Genomic DNA, 21958 nt, shown 5'->3' on the forward strand with positions numbered 1-21958 from the left:
GGTCCTGCTCGTGGGCACATGTGGCCAGCAGGATGGACTAGGAGATCGGTGCCGAGTGAGGGGGAGGATCGAGAGGCAGAGGGTGCTTCCAGCATCATGCGGGGTCCTGTCTTATAAGGAAGGGCTCCTTCTGTGTGAGGGCGTTTATTCTCTTCAAATTCCCATCACACAAATTCCTGCCCAGGTAATGGGATGCCCCTGTGACTATGGCTGAGGGTTGGGGGGGATTCACTTCTTTTCACAGCTTGGATGATAACCTAGAAAGTCTAGCCCAAACCTCTCTGCTTTCAGCCTGGGATGGGGCTGTTGCATTAAGCTGTTCTATCTCAAAGGCCTCTATTAAAAACGAACAACAAAGTGTGAGTTCCTGGAGATACTGATGGAACGAGTCAGATAAGCCCCCGAGAGCCTGGGGCCAAAGCCAGGAAAATGCTTTGGAGGGTCCAGCCCTGAAGGCAGGACCAGCAAGGCTCTAGGACCGCAGGGGAAGGCCCTGGGCCTGGAGGAAGCAGGGAATCAGGATCCTTTTGTCCCCTTCCGGTTTTACTGTTTACCAGTGTTCTAGAACACACCCATAGGCACTCACTCCCAGCCCAGAGGACAGAAAGAAAGCGGTAAGTGAGGAGGCCTTATGACGGTGGAAGCACCTCACCTTCTGGCTGTGTGACATCAGGCAGCCTTCTTAACCTCTCAGAGTCTTGGTTTCCTCACCTGCAAGTAGGGATAATAGACTCCCTCATGCAAGAGGAATGTTTTGGAGTTTTGGAGTTAGTTAAGATTCTTGGGCTTCCCTTGTAGTTCAGTCGGTAAAGAATCTGCCTGCAATGCAGGAGACCTGGGTTCAATTCCTGGGTCCAGAAGATCCCCTGGAGAAGGAAATGGCAACCCACTCTAGTATTCTTGCCTGGGGAATCCCATGGACAGAGGAGCCTGGTAGGTTCCCAGTCCCTGGGGTCACAAGAATCGGACACGACTTAGCGACTAAATCACCACCAAGATTCTTGGTGGGGAGGTGGGGATTAGCAATGGCTTCTGTATCCAGAAAAATTGTGAACTAGCTAAGCTGAAACCACCATCTACTATACTAAGAATAAGAAGAAACACACTCTTTTATTAAGGAACTAAGTTTATAGCAAAGAGAAATCTCCAGAGACCCTCACAAAACACAGGGCATCCTTCATTGCTTCACCTGAAAGGAAAGCGAAAGTCACTCAGTCGTGTGTGACGCTTTGCGACCCTGTGGACTATACTGTCCATGGGATTCTCCAGGCCAGAAGACTGGAGTGGGTTGCCTTTCCCTTCTCCAGGGGATCTTCCCAACCCAGAGATCAAACCCAGGTCTCCCGCTTTGCAGGCAGATTCTTTACCAGCTGAGCCACCAGGGAAGCCCAGGAATACTGGAGTGGGTAGCCGATCCCTTCTGCAGGGGATCTTCCTGACCTGGGAATTGAACCGGGGTCTCCTGCATGGTGGGCGGATTCTTTTACCAACTGAGCTATGAGGGAAGACCGATGGCTTCGCCTATGTTGCAATAAATAGAATAAAGGAGGAAACTGTCAGAATGTATAAATATGAATGCCACGGAAACTGGAGTGAGGCGGTGTCAGAGGTCAGGGCTAGTGCAGCATGCTATCTGTGGACCTGACAATGAGACGGGGTCTTGCTGACTCCTGCGGAATCTGAGGCTTGCCCCCAGACCTCGGCCCTGTTGCGGTGAGCTGTCCTCCCCTCGTCCAGCTTTGGGCAGGGTCTCCTTCTAGCTGTGCTGACGGCCGTTCCTCTGTCCCAGCGCCTGGAGCACATGGGCCGGCACGCCATCCGCTACGGCGGCCCACGGCACCTGTGCTTTGACGTCAGGGGAGAGCAGGTGATTCTCCAGAACTGCACTGAGGGGGCCCCTGCCGTTCACCAGCAGCACTGGGACCATCAGGAGGTGAGTGACCAGCCCAGGAGGAGCTCGCGAGGCCGCTGGCGGGCACCTGTCTGGCTCTTCCGAGAGGTCGTGTCTTACCACACAAGCCTGTGTCCCTGTGGCTGAACTTAGCGGCCTGGCACTAAGGCCTCAGTGGGTGGTGAAGCCAGCCTTGCAGCCCAGTTATCCGCCAGCATCTGGAAAGGTGCTAATTTATCAGTCTCTGTGTCGCTCTGGTCTTCATGCCCTGGAAAGAGGAGACCCCCTGGCTGTAAAGTTTATCAGCTTTAGGCCTCGAGTAGGACTGTGGGGCGTGTTACAGAGGCTGTCAAACCCCACTGGCGGTGTGCTTTTAGGAGCAGAGGAAAGGCCCGCTTCCTGTTCCACAATCAAATAGATGATGGCATCAATCATACTTTCTTCCTTGGCTAATTCCATGCTGAGCATTTCATCATTTTCGTAAGAATTTAATTCCCGTTACCCAGAGAGAGGCTCTAGCTCCTTTCCAGAGGTTAGCATCCATAAAGAGGAAATAGGAGGAGTCTAAGTGTTTAGACAGAGTTAGCAGTTTAAGGATTGGAAGGAAACAGTATTAACAACTGTCTGTACATTGTTTTTCCTTCACCTCAAATCCCTTCTGACGTGAGCTAGGGTATAACTACATGAAAAAAAAAATTAATACACACATCTTTTTAAAATGTCTTATCTTCGCCTTTTGCTTGGAAATAAGGGAGGTTAAATAACTAAGCAGAACTCCATGCCTCAGCGCTCTTAAAGCAGGCTGTGAAAGAGGAAAATCATATAGTGTAAGACTTAAACTGAACTCACAATAAGTGTTGAGAACAAAGCTCTTGGGGCTTTGGTGACAAGTAAACCCAGGGCTCAGGGGGCCACACGTGCTCAAGGAATTCTTAGAAACCAAATTAAGGCCCTTTATGAATGATCACAAAGGATCGTTCTAAGCAAGGCCTCTGGATAAGATAGATTTAGAAACAGCATTTAAACATAATGTGTAAAAGATTAGTGACTAAGATATACCCAGCATCTTTCAGGCATTAAAAAGTAAGGCTTTAAAAAAGTATTCTTATTCAGCCATAAAAAGAAATGAGGTACTGTTCATAGCAACACTATTCACAATAGTCAAGAGGCAGAAGCAACCCAAGAATCCAGTGATTGATAAATGAATAAACCAAATATGCTATGTACATACAGTGGACTATTATTCCATCTTAAGAAAGAAGGAAATCCTGTCATTTGCTTCAACATGGATGAAACTTGAAGACATTATTCTAAGTGAAATAAGCCGGTCACAAAAAGACAAATGCTATATGATTACACTTAATATGAGGTGTATAGAGAAGTCAGATTCATACAAACAGAAGATAGAATGGTAGTTACCTGGCACAATAGGAAGGAGGGAAAGGGAAGTTGTCATTTAACGAGTATGGAGTTTCCGTTTTGAAAGAAGAGAAAGTTCTGGAGATCTGTTTCATCACAATGTGAATATACTTAACACGAATACATTTTACACTTAAAAATGGTTAAGGTGGGGCGTTTTGTGTTACATATCGTTGTTGCTGTTGTTTAGTTGCGAAGTTGTGTCTGACTCTTTCGCAACCCCATGGACCATCGCCCACCAGGCTCCTCTGTCCATGGGATTTCCCAGGCAAGGATACTGGAGTGGGTTGCCATTCCCTTCTCCAGGGGATCTTCCTGATCCAGGGATCCAACCTGTGTCTGCTGCTTGGCAGGTGGATTCTTTACCTCTGAGCCACCTGGGAAACTTAGGGCTGCATATATTATATTATATAGTAACCAGAATACTCCAATTCCCTATCAGGCCGGTTGACAACACTTTTATCATTCTCTTAATGACTAGCACAAATTGAAGATATTTCTTTCTTTGCTGACTGATTGTGAGGGTCCAACTGGTTTTCTTTCTTTTTTTTCTTTTTCTTCTCTCCTTTCAGAATGGAATGATTGTTCACATTCTCTCTGGGAAATGCATGGAAGCTGTGGTGCAGGAAAACAATAAAGATCTGTACTTGCGTGAGTGTGATGGAAAAGCCAGCCAGCTGTGGCGATTTGACAACGTCAGCACCGTGGATGAACGGTGAACGCCACCCTCAGAAGGAACACAGAAGCGTGGCCATCGCAGTTCAACCCCAGGGAACTGCAGCAGCATGTGCCTTTCATGAAGCAGGCCCTTTACGTGTGTGCAGTGGCAAAAACAGAGATGCAAGCTCCATGAATGGATACGGAACGTCTTTTCTTCCTGCCCTTTATTTCACAGCCCACTGTCTGTTTTAGACAAAAAATATGGACCCATTGTCTCACTGTCTTCATCACTGGTAGATGATCATAGCGTGGTACAGAAGATTCTTGTTTTTTTTTCCCCCTACTGAGCAGTATACCATTTCTTTTATCTCTGATTAAGGAAAGAAGGGTCTTCTCTGGTGGCTCAGCAGTAAAGGATCCACCTGCCAATGCAGGAGAAGTGGGTTCTGTCCCTGGGTTGGGATGATCCCCTGGAGAAGGAAATAGCAACCCACTCCAGTATTCTTGCCTGGAAAATTCCATGGACAGGGGAGCCTGGCAGGCTGTAGTCCATGGGGTTATAAAGAGTTGGACACAACTCAGCAACTAAACACCAACAAAGGAAGGAGGCCTGACAACATCTTCAGGATACATAATTCCTACTGATCAATTTATTCTAGACTGCCTTTCCTTGGACTGTCTGTGTTGACAACCATAAAATTAAAGTGTGAAGAAGGTGCAAAGTTCTGACATCCAAAAACTTTAGAATAAGCTTATGAGACAAATTTCACGTTCACTGGTTGAACCATAGCTCAGATGAAGGAAGTAAGCTACTCAGAGAAAATAGTATTACAGAGACTTTTGCCCAATTTTCAGCTCAGCCTAGCAACTGCAAAGAGTCAGTAGACCTGGAATAAGATGTTTTCATGTTCATGAGAATTTTCTTGGGACTTTCTACCTCCATTCACCCTTGCCCTCACTGTTCTCTAGCTAGATTAACCATAATCAGATTCTCATGTAATACGCTTCTCTATAGTCATTGGTGTTGGGTCAGCTTAAACTGAATGCTCCCACTAAAAGGAAGTGTGTACAATTGAGAAACTCCTGATGTCCTGTTACCAGGCTTGCGTTGATGGGATCAGAACAAGCAACTTTTGCAAAGAGGCAAATCTCCCTGGGAGGGAAATGCCAGCATCTGAGTCAAAATTCCTTTGAGAGGAACTAGAGTGGGGTGTTGATGTCCATGAGGTTGAAAGGGCTGGGTCTGAGCCCCCAGGAAATGTCTGGTTATCCCCAAAGGGGCCCACATCTGAACATTCAGCCACAGGAAGAACACATCTTCGTCAGGGCAGAGTCCATGCTGGTGAAAGCCGGATGGCTCTGTTGCTGTGACTTGGCCCATCTAGATGGGACTTAAGGGTTGTTGAGTGGGGTTGGTTCTGCGATTAAGAAGAGGTGGTGCCCATTTCTCTTCCAGATGGAGTTCCGTCTTCACACAGTCAGCTTATAAATCTCCCCTCAAAGATGCTGATCTCCTCTGGGCTGTCTCGGGATACAGTGTGTTTCAGATAACAAACACTGAGGGTTTCCAAAAAATATCCCTCATAACTATGCATCTCTTCTCTACCTGTTGAAGTTTAACGGCACACTGTATTTTTCCTTCCTCAGAATACACTCTAGACCTGGGCAAAGAGCCACTGGCCACATGTGGCTATCTAAACATAAATTCATTAAAATTAAAGAAAATTTAGGCTCTGTTTCTCAGTGGTACTGGCCACATTTCAAGTACTCAAGAGCCACTGTGTTGGACAGCATAGATAATAGCACCTTCCATCATGAAAACAGGCCTATTGGATAGCACTGATCTAGACAGATTCATCATCCCATGGAAAGAAGAGATTCAGCCACCATCTTCTTCTTTCAGACTTGTTTATGTTCAACACAAATTCTCCTAATATCCTGAGGCTGAGACAGAGCTAAAAATTCTCAGATGACAACCTTGGGAAGACTGTTAATAGTTAAAAAAATAAAAGCTAAACTAGACTTCTGTTTTACCAATGAACATTGGTATTGGCATTGTTTGGTATTTAAAGTTGCTGGAATAAATTAATATAATTAAATGAAAGGCTGAATTGAATCGTATAAGTTGTGCTTGACAGTAATTTGCAAAAGGACCCAGATGGCTTATTGCTTAATTGGTTGAACAAAGCAAGAATGTGGTGTTCCTTGCTTCCTTAACCATCCCCATGATTTATTACTTTGTTAGAGAAATGGCTGTCAACTCAGTCCCTGGCTGGTACTTAAAGACCCTTAATTTAAACAAAACAGATGCCTCCACTTAATTCTCAAAGAAATTCAACCTTCTCCTCATCATAGAGTAATAGTATTCAAATCCTCTCCTCTATGGACTCAGTTCTGATTTTATCTACAATGATCAGTTTAAAAGTGGAGAAACCTGGCCATCAGAAGATTTGATTCCCAAGAGTTTCACTTGTCCATCTGAATTTTATAAGACTTTATTGTTTGGGTTTTAAGATTGAATTCACCATCATTAGTAAGTAATGATCTAGACAGATTCATCATCCCATGGAAAGAAGAGATTCAGCCACCATCTTCTTCTTTCAGACCTGTTTCTATTCAACACAAATTCTCCTGATATCCTGAGGCTGTCCTGCTGTGGGGACAGAGAGTTTTCAGCCAACAATGTTAAGAGTCCAACACTCTTTGTGTTATTTCATAACAAAAGCAGATGTCATCCCCAGAGGGGCCCTGATCTATTTCCTCTTTGGTCTCAATGCATTAATCTCACTGGCCAACTTAGAATCTCAACTCCCATGAACATCAGACAGTCCCCCGGTCCAAGCTGATGGTGTGTCAGTCACTGTGCCAGAATTTGACATCATTGGAGGTCACGTTATCATGCCCACCTCAAGGGGAGCCTTCCGCTTTGCCCTGAGAGGCCATGAAAAAGCCAGTTGGGCACCAAACGACCTGTGACCAGTCACTAAATCTGGACACTGCCGTGGGCTGCCTGATGGGCAGCTCTACATATTGTGGACACTGTTTATGCTTGTTCTGTAAAGGCTCTGTTAGAAATGCAGCTTGTTTGGCCAAAGCCCAAAGCACCTACAAGTCCTGCCCTGACTCTTCAAATGCCTTGATTTGGGCATATTTTCAATAATTATGTTGAGCACAATAACCAAGGAGGTGATATTTCCAGGATTCTAGAATCCTCTGCTATTTCTGCGTTAATTATATTCCAGTCTCCAATGTTTCTGCAATCTCCTGGTGGCTCAGATGGTAAAGCATCTGCCTACAACACGGAAGACCCGGGTTCGATCCCTGGGTCGGGAAGATCCCCTGGAGAAGGAAATGGCAACCCACTCCAGTACTCTTGCCTGGAAAATCCTATGGATGGAGGAGCCTGGAGGGCTGCAGTCCATAGGGTCGCAAAGAGTTGGACACAACAGACTTCACTTGACTTCAATGTTTCTGCAGTTTCAACCTCCTCTTCTGTGAAATGTGCTCTTTAAATAGGGAAGTGTGTCCTTAGCATTGCTTTAATATTGTGAGGATCTTTGCTGATGTGGCTGTTCTTTGCACAGGTCTGGGATGTTGATATTTTTTAATCACCAAAGTCTCTACATTATACCAATATGCTATGCCCTCATGAGATCAAAGCAAGTCACCTGACTCTTTTTGGGTTAAGAACAGAGTCGGCGTGGTTACTTCACTTCCAGTGATAGTTTGCAAGCTCAGCCCAAACAGATCAGCATCATGTTTGAAAATTGTTGTTGTTGTTCAGTTGCTAAATCATGTCCAACTCTTTGCAACCCCATGGACTGCAGCACACCAGGCCCCTCTGTCCTCCACTATCTTCCAGAGCTTGCTCAAACTCATGTCCATCGAGTCGGTGATGCCATCCAACCATCTCATCCTCTGTCGTCCCCTTCTCCTCCTGCCCTCAATCTTTCCCAGCATCAGGGTCTTTTCAAATGAGTCAGCTCTTCACATCAGGTGGACAAAGTATTGGAGCTTCACCTTTAGCATTAGTCCTTCCAGTGACTATGCAGGACTGTTCTCCTTTAGGATGGACTGGTTGGATCTCTTTGCAGTCCAAGGGACTCTCAAGAATCTTCTCCAGCACCACAGTTCAAAAGCATCAGTTCTTTGGTGCTCAGCCTTCTTTATGGTCCATCCCTCATATCTGTACATGATTACCAGGAAAACCATAGCTTTGACTACACAGATCTTGTTGGGAAAGTAATGTCTCTGCTTCTTAATATGCTGTCTAGGCTTGTCATAGTTCTTTTTCCAAGGAGCAAGCATCTTTTAATTTCATGGCTTCACTTACCATTCGCAGTGATTTTGGAGCCCAAGAAAATAAAATCTGACACTGCTTCCACTTTTTCCCCTTCCATTTGCCATAAAGTGATGGGACTGGAAGCCATGATCTTAGCTTTTTTTTATTGTTGAGTTTCAAGCCAGCTTTTTCACTCCCCTCTTTCACCCTCATCAAGAGGCTCTTAAGTTCCTCTTCACTTTCTGCCCTTAGAGGAGTTTGAAAATTTCTGAACCGTACAGCTAACTCACAGTCAAGTGATATTCCAGAACCCTTGACAAACGCTAAATGAAGATGACGGGGCGAATCCTCCTGCAGCTTGGACTTAAGGTGTCCTTCCTCCTTGAGGACCAGTGAGTGAGAAGTAGAGAGAGGCCACTCATGTTCCACTAATTGATGCCCCTCCTTGTGGAAAACTGAAGCCTAGGGAAGCAAAGTTCCCCTGCAACACAGAAAATTTCCCTCTCATATTCCAGTTATTTTTCAGTTACTGGTACATACCAGTATTAGAGGATATCAGGTATACTCTAAATTAGGAGTAGAGAGCATGATAGCTCTCCAGAAGAAAGTGGAAGAGAAGGGTCAAACAATATCATGGACATCTAAAGAGCAAGATGGTCAAAAACATATTCCTAGTGGGGGCAGAAAGGGTTACCAGAGGGATTTTCAGAATTGTGTCTAGTCCTCAGTCTAAAACTTTATTTCCATTGCCCCGAACTTTCAGCCAAGCCTTCCACACTGACCAAGTCCTGTGTTGGAGGATGGGAATCACAGAACTGGGCTGAGCCCCTGTCTGGGACTGAGTCCAGAAAGAGCAGCCTTTGCAGGTCAGAAATAAAGTTTTAGATCCAGAAAGGCTGGGCCTCGGGAATCAGGGGGACACTGTTACAGAAAAGAATGGACACCAATTCTAGCCGCACATCACCACACAGTGCCAATCTGGATAAATGCACTTGGGTCAGATAGCATTTTAAAATGATAACTTAAGTTTTAAATTATATTTAGTATTTATTATTTTTCTACAGAGGGCTAGACAGTAAATATTTTTGGCTTTGCAGCTGCACGGTCTCTGCCCTGACTCTACAGCTCTGCCCTAGTAGCACAAAAGCAGGCAGAGTCAATAATAGACAGATGCACGTGCCTGTGTTCTAATAAAACTTTATTTACAAAAACAGGTGGTGGGGCTGATGTGGCTCACAGGCCTTGTTTACCATCTCCTTTGAGCTGCAGAAGGAGACAAATGATAGAGCCTTTAAAAACAGAAAACTGTTCCCAAAGAAACTGTGACTAAAGGTGGAAAGTTTAAAAATAGGGTGTTTTTACATTATAAATAACCAAAAGGCAAAGAAACCACAAGAGGGGAAAAAACAGGATCTAATTGTAAACAGACTCCAATCCTTTTTAGAAAGAGATAGAAATAAACAAATGACTCATTTTTTTTTAAATCAAAATATCAAACACTGACCCTGTAGCTGTCAGCTGCCTTTCCCTGGATGCACAGCTGCCTCGCACCTTCCCTCCTGACAGGTCGGGCAGGGCCAGCTTCCTAAATGAGACCACAGGCAGCATCACCAAGGAAGGGAGGGGTACTAAGGAGCAGAGTACCCCTCAGCATCTCAGCCAAGCCAATGGGATTCAACTGCAGGAACAGATGAAATCTGACGTGTTTCTAGGTTACGGTGGTGAAGACACTCACAAAGGACAAGGCACACCCTCCCCGCCTTCCCCCAACACGCTTCCCTTACAACTGGGATGTGAGGACCATCAGATATGTGCTCCTGTGTGGAGAAAGAACCATGGCCTCTGCGTGTTTACATAAACTCTGGTCCTTGGCAGCCCATTCAGCCAGACTTCAGCACACAAGCTGGAGTCAAGCCAAGCAGAGGGTCTCCCAATAGCAGGGCTCGGTACCAGGCTGTACGAGGCCAACCAGCCTTGCTCCTTGTGCTCCTGAGCCGACACGGCCCACGGAGTGTGTTGAAAGGCCAGACCCAGGGGCACCTCTTGCCTGGTGCAACCTACATGCAAAGCTGCCAGCCCGTCATGCCCTTTGAGAGCTGGCGCCCGCATGCCCAAGGCTGGCTCCGGATAAACAGCCTGGGGACGCCTCCTCCCCGCCACACACACAGCTCAAAGCGCCCAACCCCACCTCTGCTCTGCACGTCGCTGACCCCGCCTGTGCAGTAAGCCGTCACCACGCACAAGGGACAGGCATCCGCATCGCTCCGACCGCCCAGAGAGAGGCACGGCTGGGCACGCTGAGCTGCCGAGGACAGGGCTTGCTTTGTTTGCCCCTGCTGGTCAGATGCCTCATGGAACGGGAGGATGAGGAGCCCCGCTTCCTACTCTTTATTGGGAATGCTATTTTCTTCTCCAGTCAGCTCTTAAAAGAGTATCCTCAACCTCTCTCCACGGAGGCCCATGCCCATGGCTGTAGTGGTGGTTGCTTTGCTGGGTGGTGGAGCTGCTACCGTCTCCCCGAGGCTCCAGCCCTTGACAGGGACATCTCCACATGGACCGTTTAAGCAAAGCCCCCCCAGCTGCTCAGGGCTCCGGCGCCCTTCTCAAACCTTGCATCGCCTCCCTACCCAGCTGGCTCGAGCCTAACAGGTGGGGCCCGGATGGACACGTGGTACCAGTTGCCTTACGACGGCCCTTGTCCAGCACTGCTAGTCCGCCTGACTCACGGCGGAACTCTGTCCCAGGCTGAGCAGCAGGCTTTCTTCAGCAAAGAGCCATGGTCTGCGCTTCCTCGTTCCCCCTTAAAAGTGAGTGAAACGGTTAATCACTCAGTTGTATCTGACTCTTTGTGACCCCATGGACTGTAGCCAGCCAGAGACTCCTCTGTCCATGGGATTCTCCAGGCAAGAATACCGGAGTGGGTTGCCATTTCCTTCTCTAGTGGATCTTCCCGACCCAGGGATCGAACAAAGTCTCCTGCATTGGCAGGCAGATTCTTTACCATCTGAGCCACCAGGGAAACCCCTGTCCCCCTTAGCACTTACACAAGGGCTGGGTGCTCAACTCCATGGATTCTATCACAGAGGGAAAACCAGGAAGTGTAGTACAGATGAACGATGTTTCAAGAGATTGGAGAAAAATCAAGTCGAAAAAGCTTTCTACGCTAACTAGGCAAGAGACAATAAGACCTCTGTGACAAAGACACGTACCCATCATCAGAAATAATAGTAATGACAGCCACAGGTGATAAATCTGTGCCTAACCCTTAACTCACGTGATTTCTTGTTATATTCACAATAGGCCAACAAAGTAGGTACCATTATAATCCTCATTTTACCTTTTCCCATTCTATAGTTGAAGAAAGAAAGGCTTACATGGATGAAGAAATCTTCCCAAGGCCACAAACTAAGAAAGGGATGCAGTTAGATCACAAACCCAGGTTCACCTGGTTCCAAGGTCTTTATTTTCAACCTCCACATTGTATTGATAGTTTACAGTGAACGATGTTGGATTCACGATCTCCAAAGAAGATTTAGCTTTGGGACCAGGGACCAGGCTTGATCACTCAAGAGCATTTGTGTAACAGAGTTTTACTAAAGTGTAAAAAGGGACAGAGGAAGCTTCTGACAGAGACATCCGAAGGGGGACATCAGGAGAGCAGCTCCCTCGCTAGTCTTATCAAGGCCTTATACACTTTTACCAGACCCACTCCCACAACATGCATCTTAAATTAACAAGATTAGAACTAACAATAGAAAGGTCTTACCAGACCCACTCCCACAACACAGTCTTAAGATAATAAGTTTCGTCAGAAGTTTCTTGTTAGGAAAAAAACATGTCCTTGAGCAAGATACATTGATGTTATATAATCATTGGTACAGAGGACGTCCACCGAGGGACGCCTTCCCTTCACCTTTTGATTTTGAGGGGAGGCTGTGTGGCTGAGCTGAGCCACAAGGGAAGCCAGTGAAGTGAGTGAAAGTTGCTCAGCCGTGTCTGACTCTTTGCAACCCCAAGGACTATACAATCCATGGAATTCTCCAGGCCAGAATACTGGAGTGGGTAGCCTTTCCCTTCTCCAGGGGATCTTCCCAACCCAGGAATCGAACCCAGGTCTCCCACATTGCAAGCAGATTCTTTACCAGCTGAGCCACAAGGGAAGCATGCTTTTGAACTGTGGTGTTGGAGAAGACTCTTGAGAGTCCCTTGAACTGCAAGGAGATCCAACCAGTCCTGCCTAAAGGAGATCAGTCCTGGGTGTTAATTGGAAGGACTGATGTTGAAGCTGAAACTCCAATACTTTGGCCACCTGATGTGAAGAGCTGACTCATTAGAAAAGACCCTGATGCTGGGAAAGATTGAGGGCAGGAGGAGAAGGGGATGACAGAGGATGAGATGGTTGGATGGCATCACCAACCCAAGGAACATGGGTTTGGGTGAACTCCAGGAGTTGGTGATGGACAGGGAGGCCTGGCGTGCTGCGGTTCATGGGGTCACAAAGAGTTGGACACGACTGAGGGACTGAACTGAACTGTGTGGTTCAGATGGTAAAGCGTCTCCCTGCAATGCGGGAGATCCGGGTTCAATCCCTGGGTCGGGAAGAGCTCCTGGAGAAGGAAATGGCACTCCACTCCAGTATTCTTGCCTGGAAAATCCCATGGACAGAGGAGCCTGGTAGGCTATAGTCTATGGGGTCACAAAGAGTCGGACATGACTGAGTGACTTCACTTTCACTTTTCACAGAGCGTAAGGGAGAACATGAGTTGTTTTGTTGTGTAATCATTAGCTCTGGGCTTAAAGAAAGTCTTAAACATTATTGTCATAACAACTCAGAGTTTAAGAAAAGAACATCTTATGTGACTAAGACAAATCAATGTATAAAAAAAAAAGTTTGTCCCTTTCTCCTCCTTGCGGACCCTGGACTCCTTATTAACCTACCTAAGGATTATCTCTCTCAGTATTGCCTCCCAGTGTTTGTTACAATGACCTACACAGAAATGGGCTAAAATAAGGGTCAAGTTGTTTTCAGTTCAGTTCAATTCTGTCGCTCAATTGTGTCTGATTCTTTGCGACCCCATGAATTGCAGCAAGCCAGGACTCCCTGTCCATCACCAACTCCCAGAGTTTACTCAAACTCATGTCCATTGAGTCGGTGATGACATCCAGCCATCTCATCCTCTTTCGTCCCCTTCTCCTCCTGCCCCCAATCCCTCCCAGCATCAGGGTCTTTTCCAATGAGTCAACTCTTCTCATGCGGTTTTAGGATCTACCAAAACTTAGTCTGTTTAATGAGTTCAGGTGCAAGTAAAAAAATAACTGGCTCCCAGGGGATGATGAAATGGCACTCTTCAGTCATTTCAGATGCCCTGTTCAAAGGCAGGTAGGTCCCCATTGGCTGCAATAGCCCAGAGACCTCATTCATCAGCAAGCTCTTGGTGCCTTCCGCTTACCCTCCCTGCTGGCTTTGGATTCTGGCATCCACCCCATCATGCTTACAGGACGTCCATCCTGACACCTACCATGACGTCCTTGGCCAGCATCCCAGGTAGGAAGGAAGGGAGGTAGCAGAAGGATGCTCTCCTCCTGCATCTTTGTGCTGAGAGAGATCTTCCCCTGACCTGCCCCCGACTCCCCATCAGTAGACGTCCCTCTGCCTCATTGGCCGGAACTGGGTCACAGGGTCACAGAAAGTACCTCACACAGAGGAGGCTGGGCACCCTGCCTCCCAGACCTCACTGGGGCTCTGCCAGCCGGGAAGACCGGAGCTTGACTGGGGCAGGGCCGGTGTCTGCTGCTGAGACAACACCTCTCTCAGGGTTCTGCTCCTGTTCCTTATCATTATGAAATGAAAATTACCGGACCCTGAGTCCAAGACCTACAAAATCCTGGGCTTGTAACTCCTGGGTGTTGTCCAACCAGCTTCTGCCCCCACCTCAGTGTGGGGGTGGGGGGGTTCACTGGGTGCCTGCCATGCAGATCCCACCCTCCACCCCCGGGGGCTGCTCAGACAGGATGAGACGCAGAGGTGTTTTGATCTCTTTTCTCACACACCTTCTGGAAAACACTGTGGCCCCGAGCACCAGCCCGTAAAATTCTTTTCCTTTACTCCTGTCTCTGAGAGGCAGGTTTCCATTTGCTTTCTAAACGAAACATAAGCAGCAAGTACGTACAGCTTTTGAACATGAGGAAGTCGTGCCCCTTGGGATTTACAATGACATTCCTCCTGTCTTGTGAATGATACAGGAATTTGTTTGGGGGATTTTATTTAAAACAACAGTTTCAGCCTGCTGACTCATCTGCTCCTCATGAGTGGGAGAACTCATTACATGGCAGTTGTCAAGGGGCCTCTGGATTTCCTCAAGGCTTTCTCATAAGGCAAGTGCTTAAGACAAAATCCTCTAGCCCTTTGGTCCTAATCCTTGTCTTCTTTGCTCAGTGATTAACCAGAAGGTGCGGCATCTGCTGACACCCACAAGGACTGAGTTGGCAAAGTGAGAACCTTTTTGTGCTCTGATGAGTTTCAATGGCTGAGCTTTAGGAGGCATGCAGAGCTCAAAGTTAAGCTTCTGAATGATACATTTACTGTTCGCATCCCAGATTACATTGCTCTTTCCAGAGTGAATTCTAGACACTTCGGGTCACTTTCCAAATTAAAAAGAACCAAGTATTTCTTGAATCTCTATTATGTACCAAGGACACGGCTAAGTCCTCGTCCCATGTGTTTTGGGGAAGCTAAGCTTGGATGACTTTGATGAGCCATCCATGAATCAGAAAATTGCAAAACATCATCTTCACTGCCTATTATATCAGTGCAGACTCAGATGGAGTTGGATATGTACCCTCTGGTTTCTGGGAAGGCAAAGCTATTTCAAAAACAATTCCAGGAAAGTAAATGAACAGGCTTCTTAAGTACACTTGCCAAGTGGGACACAAAATAGACTTACATTTGTAAATAATTATCTTTTCCAAAAATGCCACAGCAACAGGCCCAGCATCCGGTGACCCTTCAAATACCTATGTGTGATGAAATAATTCACCTATATTCAAATAATTCCCAGGTGTTTCTCCAGCCTCGACTCCTCCCTTGAACCTTGGACTCATTCATTCAAGCACCTTCAATCTTTCCTACAGTTCAAGTGATCTCGATAAAATGCTTCCCTGGATGGAATCCCCTCTATGGCTCACCCATTATTTTCAGAGTAATGCCATTGGTCCCCAACATAGCATGCCTACAATGTCTATCCTAGCCTGGCCTTTAGCCTCTGGACTCACCGGCTGCCACTCATCCCACTGTCTCCAACACATAGTCCCTAATACAATGCTCTTTCTTTTCTACCTGCCTTTGTTACGCTGTGCCCTTTACCAAGACTGCCCTTTTCTAGGGAACCCTCCTACAACTGTCAGTAGGAATGTAGGTTGGTGCAGCCCCTTCCTCAAAAAACTAAAAACTATAGGTTGCTGATGAAAGCAATCGAAGAGGACACAAACAGATGGAAAGACACACCGTGTTTTGAATTGGAAGAATGAATGTTGTCAAAAATGACTACACTACCCAAAGCAATCTACAGATTCAATGCAACCAAATTACCAACAGCATTTTTCACAGGACTAGAACAAAAAAATCTTAAAATTTGTATGAAGACACAGAAGATCCCAAATAGAGAAAGCAATTTTGAGAAAGAAAAGCGGAGCTGGAAGAATAAGATGCCCTGACTGCAGACTATCCTACAAAGCTACAGTCATCAAAAGAGTGTGGCACCGGCACAAAAGCAGACATATAGATCAATGGAATAGGACAGAAAGCCCAGAGATAAATCCACACACCTATGGTCAATTGATTTACAACAAAGGAGATAAGACTATACAATGGAGGAAAGACAGTCTTCAATAAATGGTGCTGGGAAAACTGGACAGCCACATGTAAAAAACAGAAATTAAAACTCTCTTCAACACCATACACAAAAAATGAACTTAAAATGCATTAGAGCCCTAAATGTAAGACTGGACACTGTAAAACGTTAGAGGAAAACATAGGCAGAACACTCTCTGACATAAATTGCAGCAGTATCTTCATTCCACCCCCCAGAGTAATGGAAATCAAAACAAAGATTAACAAATGAGACCTAATTAAGCTCAAAAGTTTTTACGCAGCAAAGGAAACTATAAACAACACCAAAAGACAACCCACAGATTGGGAGAAAATATTTGCAAATGATGTAACCGACAAGGGGTGTTTCCAAAATTTACAAACAGTTCATGCAGTGTAATATAAAAATAAACAACCCACTCAAAAAATAGGCAGAAGACCTAAATAGACATTTCTTCAAATAAGACATGCAGATGGCTAATAGGCATATGAAAAGATGTTCAACAGCATTAATTATAGAAAGTAAAAAAAGTGAAGTCACTCAGTCATGTCCAACTGTTTGCAACCCCATAGACTGTAGCCTACCAGGCTCCTCTGTCCATGGGATTTTCCAGGCAAGAGTACTGGAGTGGGTGGCCATTGCCTTCTCCCAGGGATCTTCCCAACCCAGGGATCAAACCCAGGTCTCCCGCATTGCAGGCAGATGCTTTACCGTCTGAACCACCAGGGAAGTTCATTAATTATAAGAGAAATGCGAATCAAAACTATATTGGGATATCACCTCACACCAGTCAGAATGGTCATCATCAAAAAATTTATAAACAATAAATGCTGGAGAGGGTGTAGAGAGAAGGGAACCCTCCTACACTGTTGGTGGGAATACAAATTGGTGTGGCCACTGTGGAGAACCGTATGGAAGTCCCTTAAAAAACTAAACGTAGAGCTGCCATATGATACTGCAGTCCTGCTCCTGGATATACACCCAGAGAAAAACATGATCTGAAGGACACGTGCGCCCAGTGTTGACTGCAGCACTGTGAACAACAGCCAAGACGTGGAGGTAACCTTCATGTCCATCCACAGATGAGTGGATGAAGAAGAGATGTACATATAGGCCACAAAGGAATATTACTCAGCCATAGAAAAGAATGAAATACAGCTATTTGCAGCAACATGCGTGGATCCGGATATTGTCATACTGAGTGAAGTAAGTCAGGGAAAGACAAATATCATATGGATACTGCTTACATACTGAATCTAAAAAAATAATGATACAGATGAACTTATTTGCATAACAGAAATCGACTCACAGAGAACAAACTTATGGTTACCGGGGGAAGGGGAGGGGGAGGGAGAATTAGGGAATTTGGGATTAGCAGAGGTAAACTATTATATATAGAATGAATAACAACAAGGTCCTACTGTAAATCACAGGGAACTATATTTGATATCCTGTGATAAACTATAATGGAAAAGAACGTCTATATATGTATAACTAAATCACTTTGCTGTATGACAGAAATGACAACATTGTAAATCAACTATACTTCAATAAAATAATTTTTAAAAAAGAGTTCCCGTTTCTCCTCCTATCAGCTTGTTCTTATCTATCATGCCTGACAGTTCATGTAGCATCTCCCCCAGAGAGTCCTCCCCAAGCCCCAGGGCTGGGCTAAGCACCCCTCTTCTTGGGAGCTGGGTATGTAGCTTTGCATGAACATGGACCACTCTGTACTGAAATGATCAAACATATGCCTCCTCCACTAGTCTAGAGTTTTGCCCATATTTTTACCCAGAGTCCCTAGTGCAGTATCTGACTCTTGTTAGACACATAATACACGCTTGTGGAACTTTAAGGGAAGTGATAACGTGTTTGTGTGTGTACCTTGAGTCAAGTAGAGTGAATGCAAGAAAAGTTACAGAACTTCAATTTAAGAGCTCTTATTTGAGCTCAAATTTAAGAAGACTTTGGGAATTTCCCTGGTGGTCCCATGGTTAAGACTCCACACTTTGACTGCAGGGGGCATAGGTTTGACCCCTGAGCTGAGAACTCCCACATGCTGTGTGGTGTAGCCAAAAATATATGTATATATTAAGAAGATGTTGTCCTGATTACTTTCCAGTCTTCCAGACTCTTTAGATTAGGAGGCAAAAGTTCTAAATAAGCTAAAACAATTTTTTAAAAGAACTCACAAGTCTAGTTCTTTGGAATAAAACTTTGCCAAAAGAGTATCATCTTAAAAAAAATAATAATGATGCATAAAGGCACACGAATCAGGCAAATCAGTGTGCTGACTATAGAAGCAGACTGTGTGCAATCCATTACTTTAAATAAGGACACTGAAGAGAATCGCTTCAAAGCCTGGAAATGATTACCCAGAAGATAACTGCAGAGGACAAGTAAGCCCCAGAACCTCACATGGAAGACCTGGCCTTCTACCCCGAGTCTGTGGGGTCCCAGAGCAAACCAGGGAGATGAAGACACACTGCGGACTCTGGTTAAACATGGAGCAGTGGATTCCCGATGGGGGTGGGTTCTTATACAGTCGCAGAATAAACGTAGCAGCCACGCATACAGTTCCCAAACTCAAACGCGCTTTTATTTTCGCTCCTCGGGAGTAAGTGGATGTAGGGCACCTATCCGGTGAGTGCCAGGCGCCTCCCCTGGGTGGAGTCTGAGTTTTCAGGGCTGGCACAGCATAGAGGCGTCAGAGGCCAAGTGGGCATTTTTGCTTTGGTCTACACAAGTGACTTCTGAATCTTCTTCGTTAACACGGAAAAGGTCTCTCTGAGCCCGGACTCCTGAACTCAGGATCTGGAAACAGTGCTTCACCCTGCGCCTCTCTGGGGCCACAGGAGACTTGCTGGGTGGGTCCTGTGTCCATTATTACCTCCGGGATATTCCCAGGGGCGGGAAAGACTAACTCCCATCCTCAGCTGCCCCACGCTGGATGTCGGGGACACCCTCTGCCCTCACTCTTCCCACAGCCACCTGGGCTCCCGTGCTGAGTTGACCCCGGGGACACGCTGAGGGCTTGTCATCCTCTCGGGTCCTCCTGGGAAGCCACAGATTCACTCTGCCCTTAACAGGCCCCTCACCCCACCTGGGCTGGCCCAGCGTTTGCTTCACCCCAGCTCCGTCCCACTACAAGCTGGGGGTGACCAACCTCTGGGACAATGGGGAGGGGCATGGTGTGAGTTTCCCTCTGACTCTGCAAGGAAAGCCTCAGAATCTGTGCGTCTACCCTCAAGTCCCCTTAGAACCTAGATTTTCATTTGAATTTTTATTTTTTCCCCCGAGATCGGTGCTACCAACCGGATGGGCCTAGGCATCTGTATTTTTTAAAGATCTCTCAGTGTTTCTGACAGGTAGCCAGAATCAGGATTCTCATGCCCTTGAGACGTAGCCTTATCAAGTAACTGCCTTTTAACCACTGCAGACACCAGGACAAAACTAAACTTTATATTCTTCATAGCTTAAAAAAAACTGGGTGCTGGATTACTTAGGATGCTTTGGTTTATAAGCAGAAGAAAACCTAACCCTAACTGGCAAAAGAGGGAAATAGTAGACTTGTTTAACTGGCAAACCTGGGACAGCTTCAGGTCAAGCTTGATCCAGGATTCAAAAGGATCACCAGATCCATTACCTGGTCTGATTTCCTGGTTCAGCTCTATTACCTGGTCCCCAGGATGGCTAATTGCTGGCTTTAGACAACCCCACTTGTGGCCACAACAACTCTTGCTGCATAACAAATTATCCCTAAATTAATGGACTAAAACAGTTACTTTGTTATAACTTGCAGTTTCATGGATTGTGAGTTTGGGCATAGCTGAACTAGGCAAGTCCTCTGCTTCATGTGGCAACAACTGGTGTTGCTTGGTGGTTTTCAGCTGGTGGCTGGCTGGTCTAGCCTGGAGGGTCCAAAACAGCTGCACTCACACACCCAGCCCCTTGGCCAGAGTGTCCGGCAGGCTGCTCGGCTGGGCCCTCCCTACTCAGGGCCTTTCCCATGGTCCCTGCAGCAGCGCTGTCCGGCCTCTTCCCTGTGGCTCAGTGGACCAGCACAGAAGCTACTGGTCCTTTTAAAGGCCTGACCTGGAACTCGTACACACCCCTTCCACCATTCTCCTTGCTCAGAGCAACCACAGATCAACCCACATTGAAGAGGAGGGCAAACAGACTCTGCCCATCAAGTTCAGTTCAGTTCAGTCGCTCAGTCGTGTCCGACTCTTTGCGACCCCATGGACTGCAGCACACCAGGCCTTCCTGTCCATCACCAACTCCTGGAGCTTACTCAAACTCATGTCCATCGAGTCGGTGATGCCACCCAACCATCTCATACCCCAGTCATCAAAGGGAGGAGTTAAAAAAAAAAAACAAAAAAAAAACCCTGCGCTCATCAGTAAAGTGAAGTGAAGTCGCTCAGTTATGTCCGACTCTTTGTAACCCCACGGACTGTAGCCTACCAGGCTCCTCTGTCCATGGGATTTTCCAGGCGAGAGTACTGGAGTGGGTTGACATTTCCTTCTCCAGGGGATCTTCCCAACCCGGGGTCGAACCCAGGTCTCCTGCATTGCAGGCAGATGCTTTACCATCTGAGCCACCAGGAAAGCACCATCCTAACAAGCCCAGTGGCAGGGCCGGAATTCGTGTTCAAAATCCACAGCAAGAGCTCTGAGGGTCACTCTGGTTAAACTGGCTGGGGGGATGCACCTGCCCCTGGCCCACCATCTGTGACCAGGAGCTTGGGGATTGTGATCGGAGCCGGGAGTGGAGATAGCCCCAGGCCACACTGCAGCTCGGAAACTCTGCAGGCAAGAGCTAGCATTGGGCGGGTCCTGGGGAGGCAGGCTAGCTTGGGGCAATCCTAACAGCAGATGGGAATGAGGCTGTGGATGTGGGTGCCTTCTTTAAGAGGTGACCCCAGGAAACAGGAGTCAGTGAGTCAGGAGAGTGGGGTAGAGAGTGAGGAAAAGCCAGTGGAAGGGTGACATGAGCCAAGGGCTTGGTTCTTTCTCCTCTGAGACACCTACAGGACTTGGGTGTTCCAGAAGCGTCCACAAGCAGGGCAGAGGCTGGGACCTTTTTCCACCAGAGCTCCTCTCTTCCTGGTTGACGTGGCCCCTGGGGGTGTCAGCTCTCTTTGGGCACCTTAGAGACTGAGAGGGCAGAGAGCTTCCAGGCTTCAGAGAAGGCCCCGGGGCAGGAAAGCAGGGAGGCCTGGGCTCAGCAGCGCAAGATGAGTCTGAATCCGTGTGGCAAGGTGCCCTAGGGCTGAAACCTGGGCACGGCCAAGGATGCCACAGTGGGCACCAAAATGTCTGCAGCAGGAGCCAATCCAGTGCCCCCTTTGTCTGCCCTGGGGGAGGGGGTGCAGAGCGCCGATGCCCAGCCCAGGGGCTCCCGGGAGCACTTCTGCAGCTGATGAAGGTCACCAGGAGCTCCCGCGGGGCAGCTGGTCAGAACTGGCCTCTCCCCAGCCAGACGCCACCGCCAGGAACGCACCTACGGCCGTGCAAGCGGGACTCACTGCCGCCGGGGGGGGGGGGTCACACCCCGTGAGGCCATGGGGGTCCCAGCAGGAGGGCACAGAGGGGCTTGGGAAGCCAGAGGTGGAGCGAGGGGCCTTTGGAAAGGGTACCAGGAAACCCGATCTTGCTCTGGGCTGGAGGCTGCCAGGAAACAGAGCCATGCTGTGACTGGGCATCTCGGGTCTTCATACGAGGTGATGGGAAGGGCTAAAGCCCCCGCGGGTGGAGGGAGCGCCACCCCTGTTCGCCAGAAGAGGGGCTCTGCTCATTCTGAGGTCCGCCCAGAGTTCTTGCTTTGTCCAGGCAC

At 47.2% G+C, this 21958-nt stretch overlaps 1 protein-coding gene across 2 annotated transcripts in view; it reads left to right on the top strand.

Annotated features, from left to right (window-relative positions):
• The window catches only part of GALNT15 (polypeptide N-acetylgalactosaminyltransferase 15), a 46155-nt gene extending 40064 nt beyond the window's left edge, over nucleotides 1-6091 (top strand). The window contains exons 9-10 of one of the 2 annotated variants that reach the window (XM_043474786.1): nucleotides 1790-1933; nucleotides 3883-6091. In XM_043474786.1, coding sequence (XP_043330721.1) covers nucleotides 1790-1933; nucleotides 3883-4029 — 291 coding nt within the window. In that variant the 3' untranslated portion in view covers nucleotides 4030-6091. The remainder of the gene's footprint in view (nucleotides 1-1789; nucleotides 1934-3882) is intronic. The other variant, XM_043474787.1, reaches the window with a different exon arrangement.
• The last annotated feature ends 15867 nt before the right edge of the window (nucleotides 6092-21958 follow it).

The sequence above is a fragment of the Cervus canadensis genome, chromosome 7 (assembly GCF_019320065.1).
Source record: "Cervus canadensis isolate Bull #8, Minnesota chromosome 7, ASM1932006v1, whole genome shotgun sequence".
Lineage (NCBI taxonomy): Eukaryota > Metazoa > Chordata > Mammalia > Artiodactyla > Cervidae > Cervus > Cervus canadensis.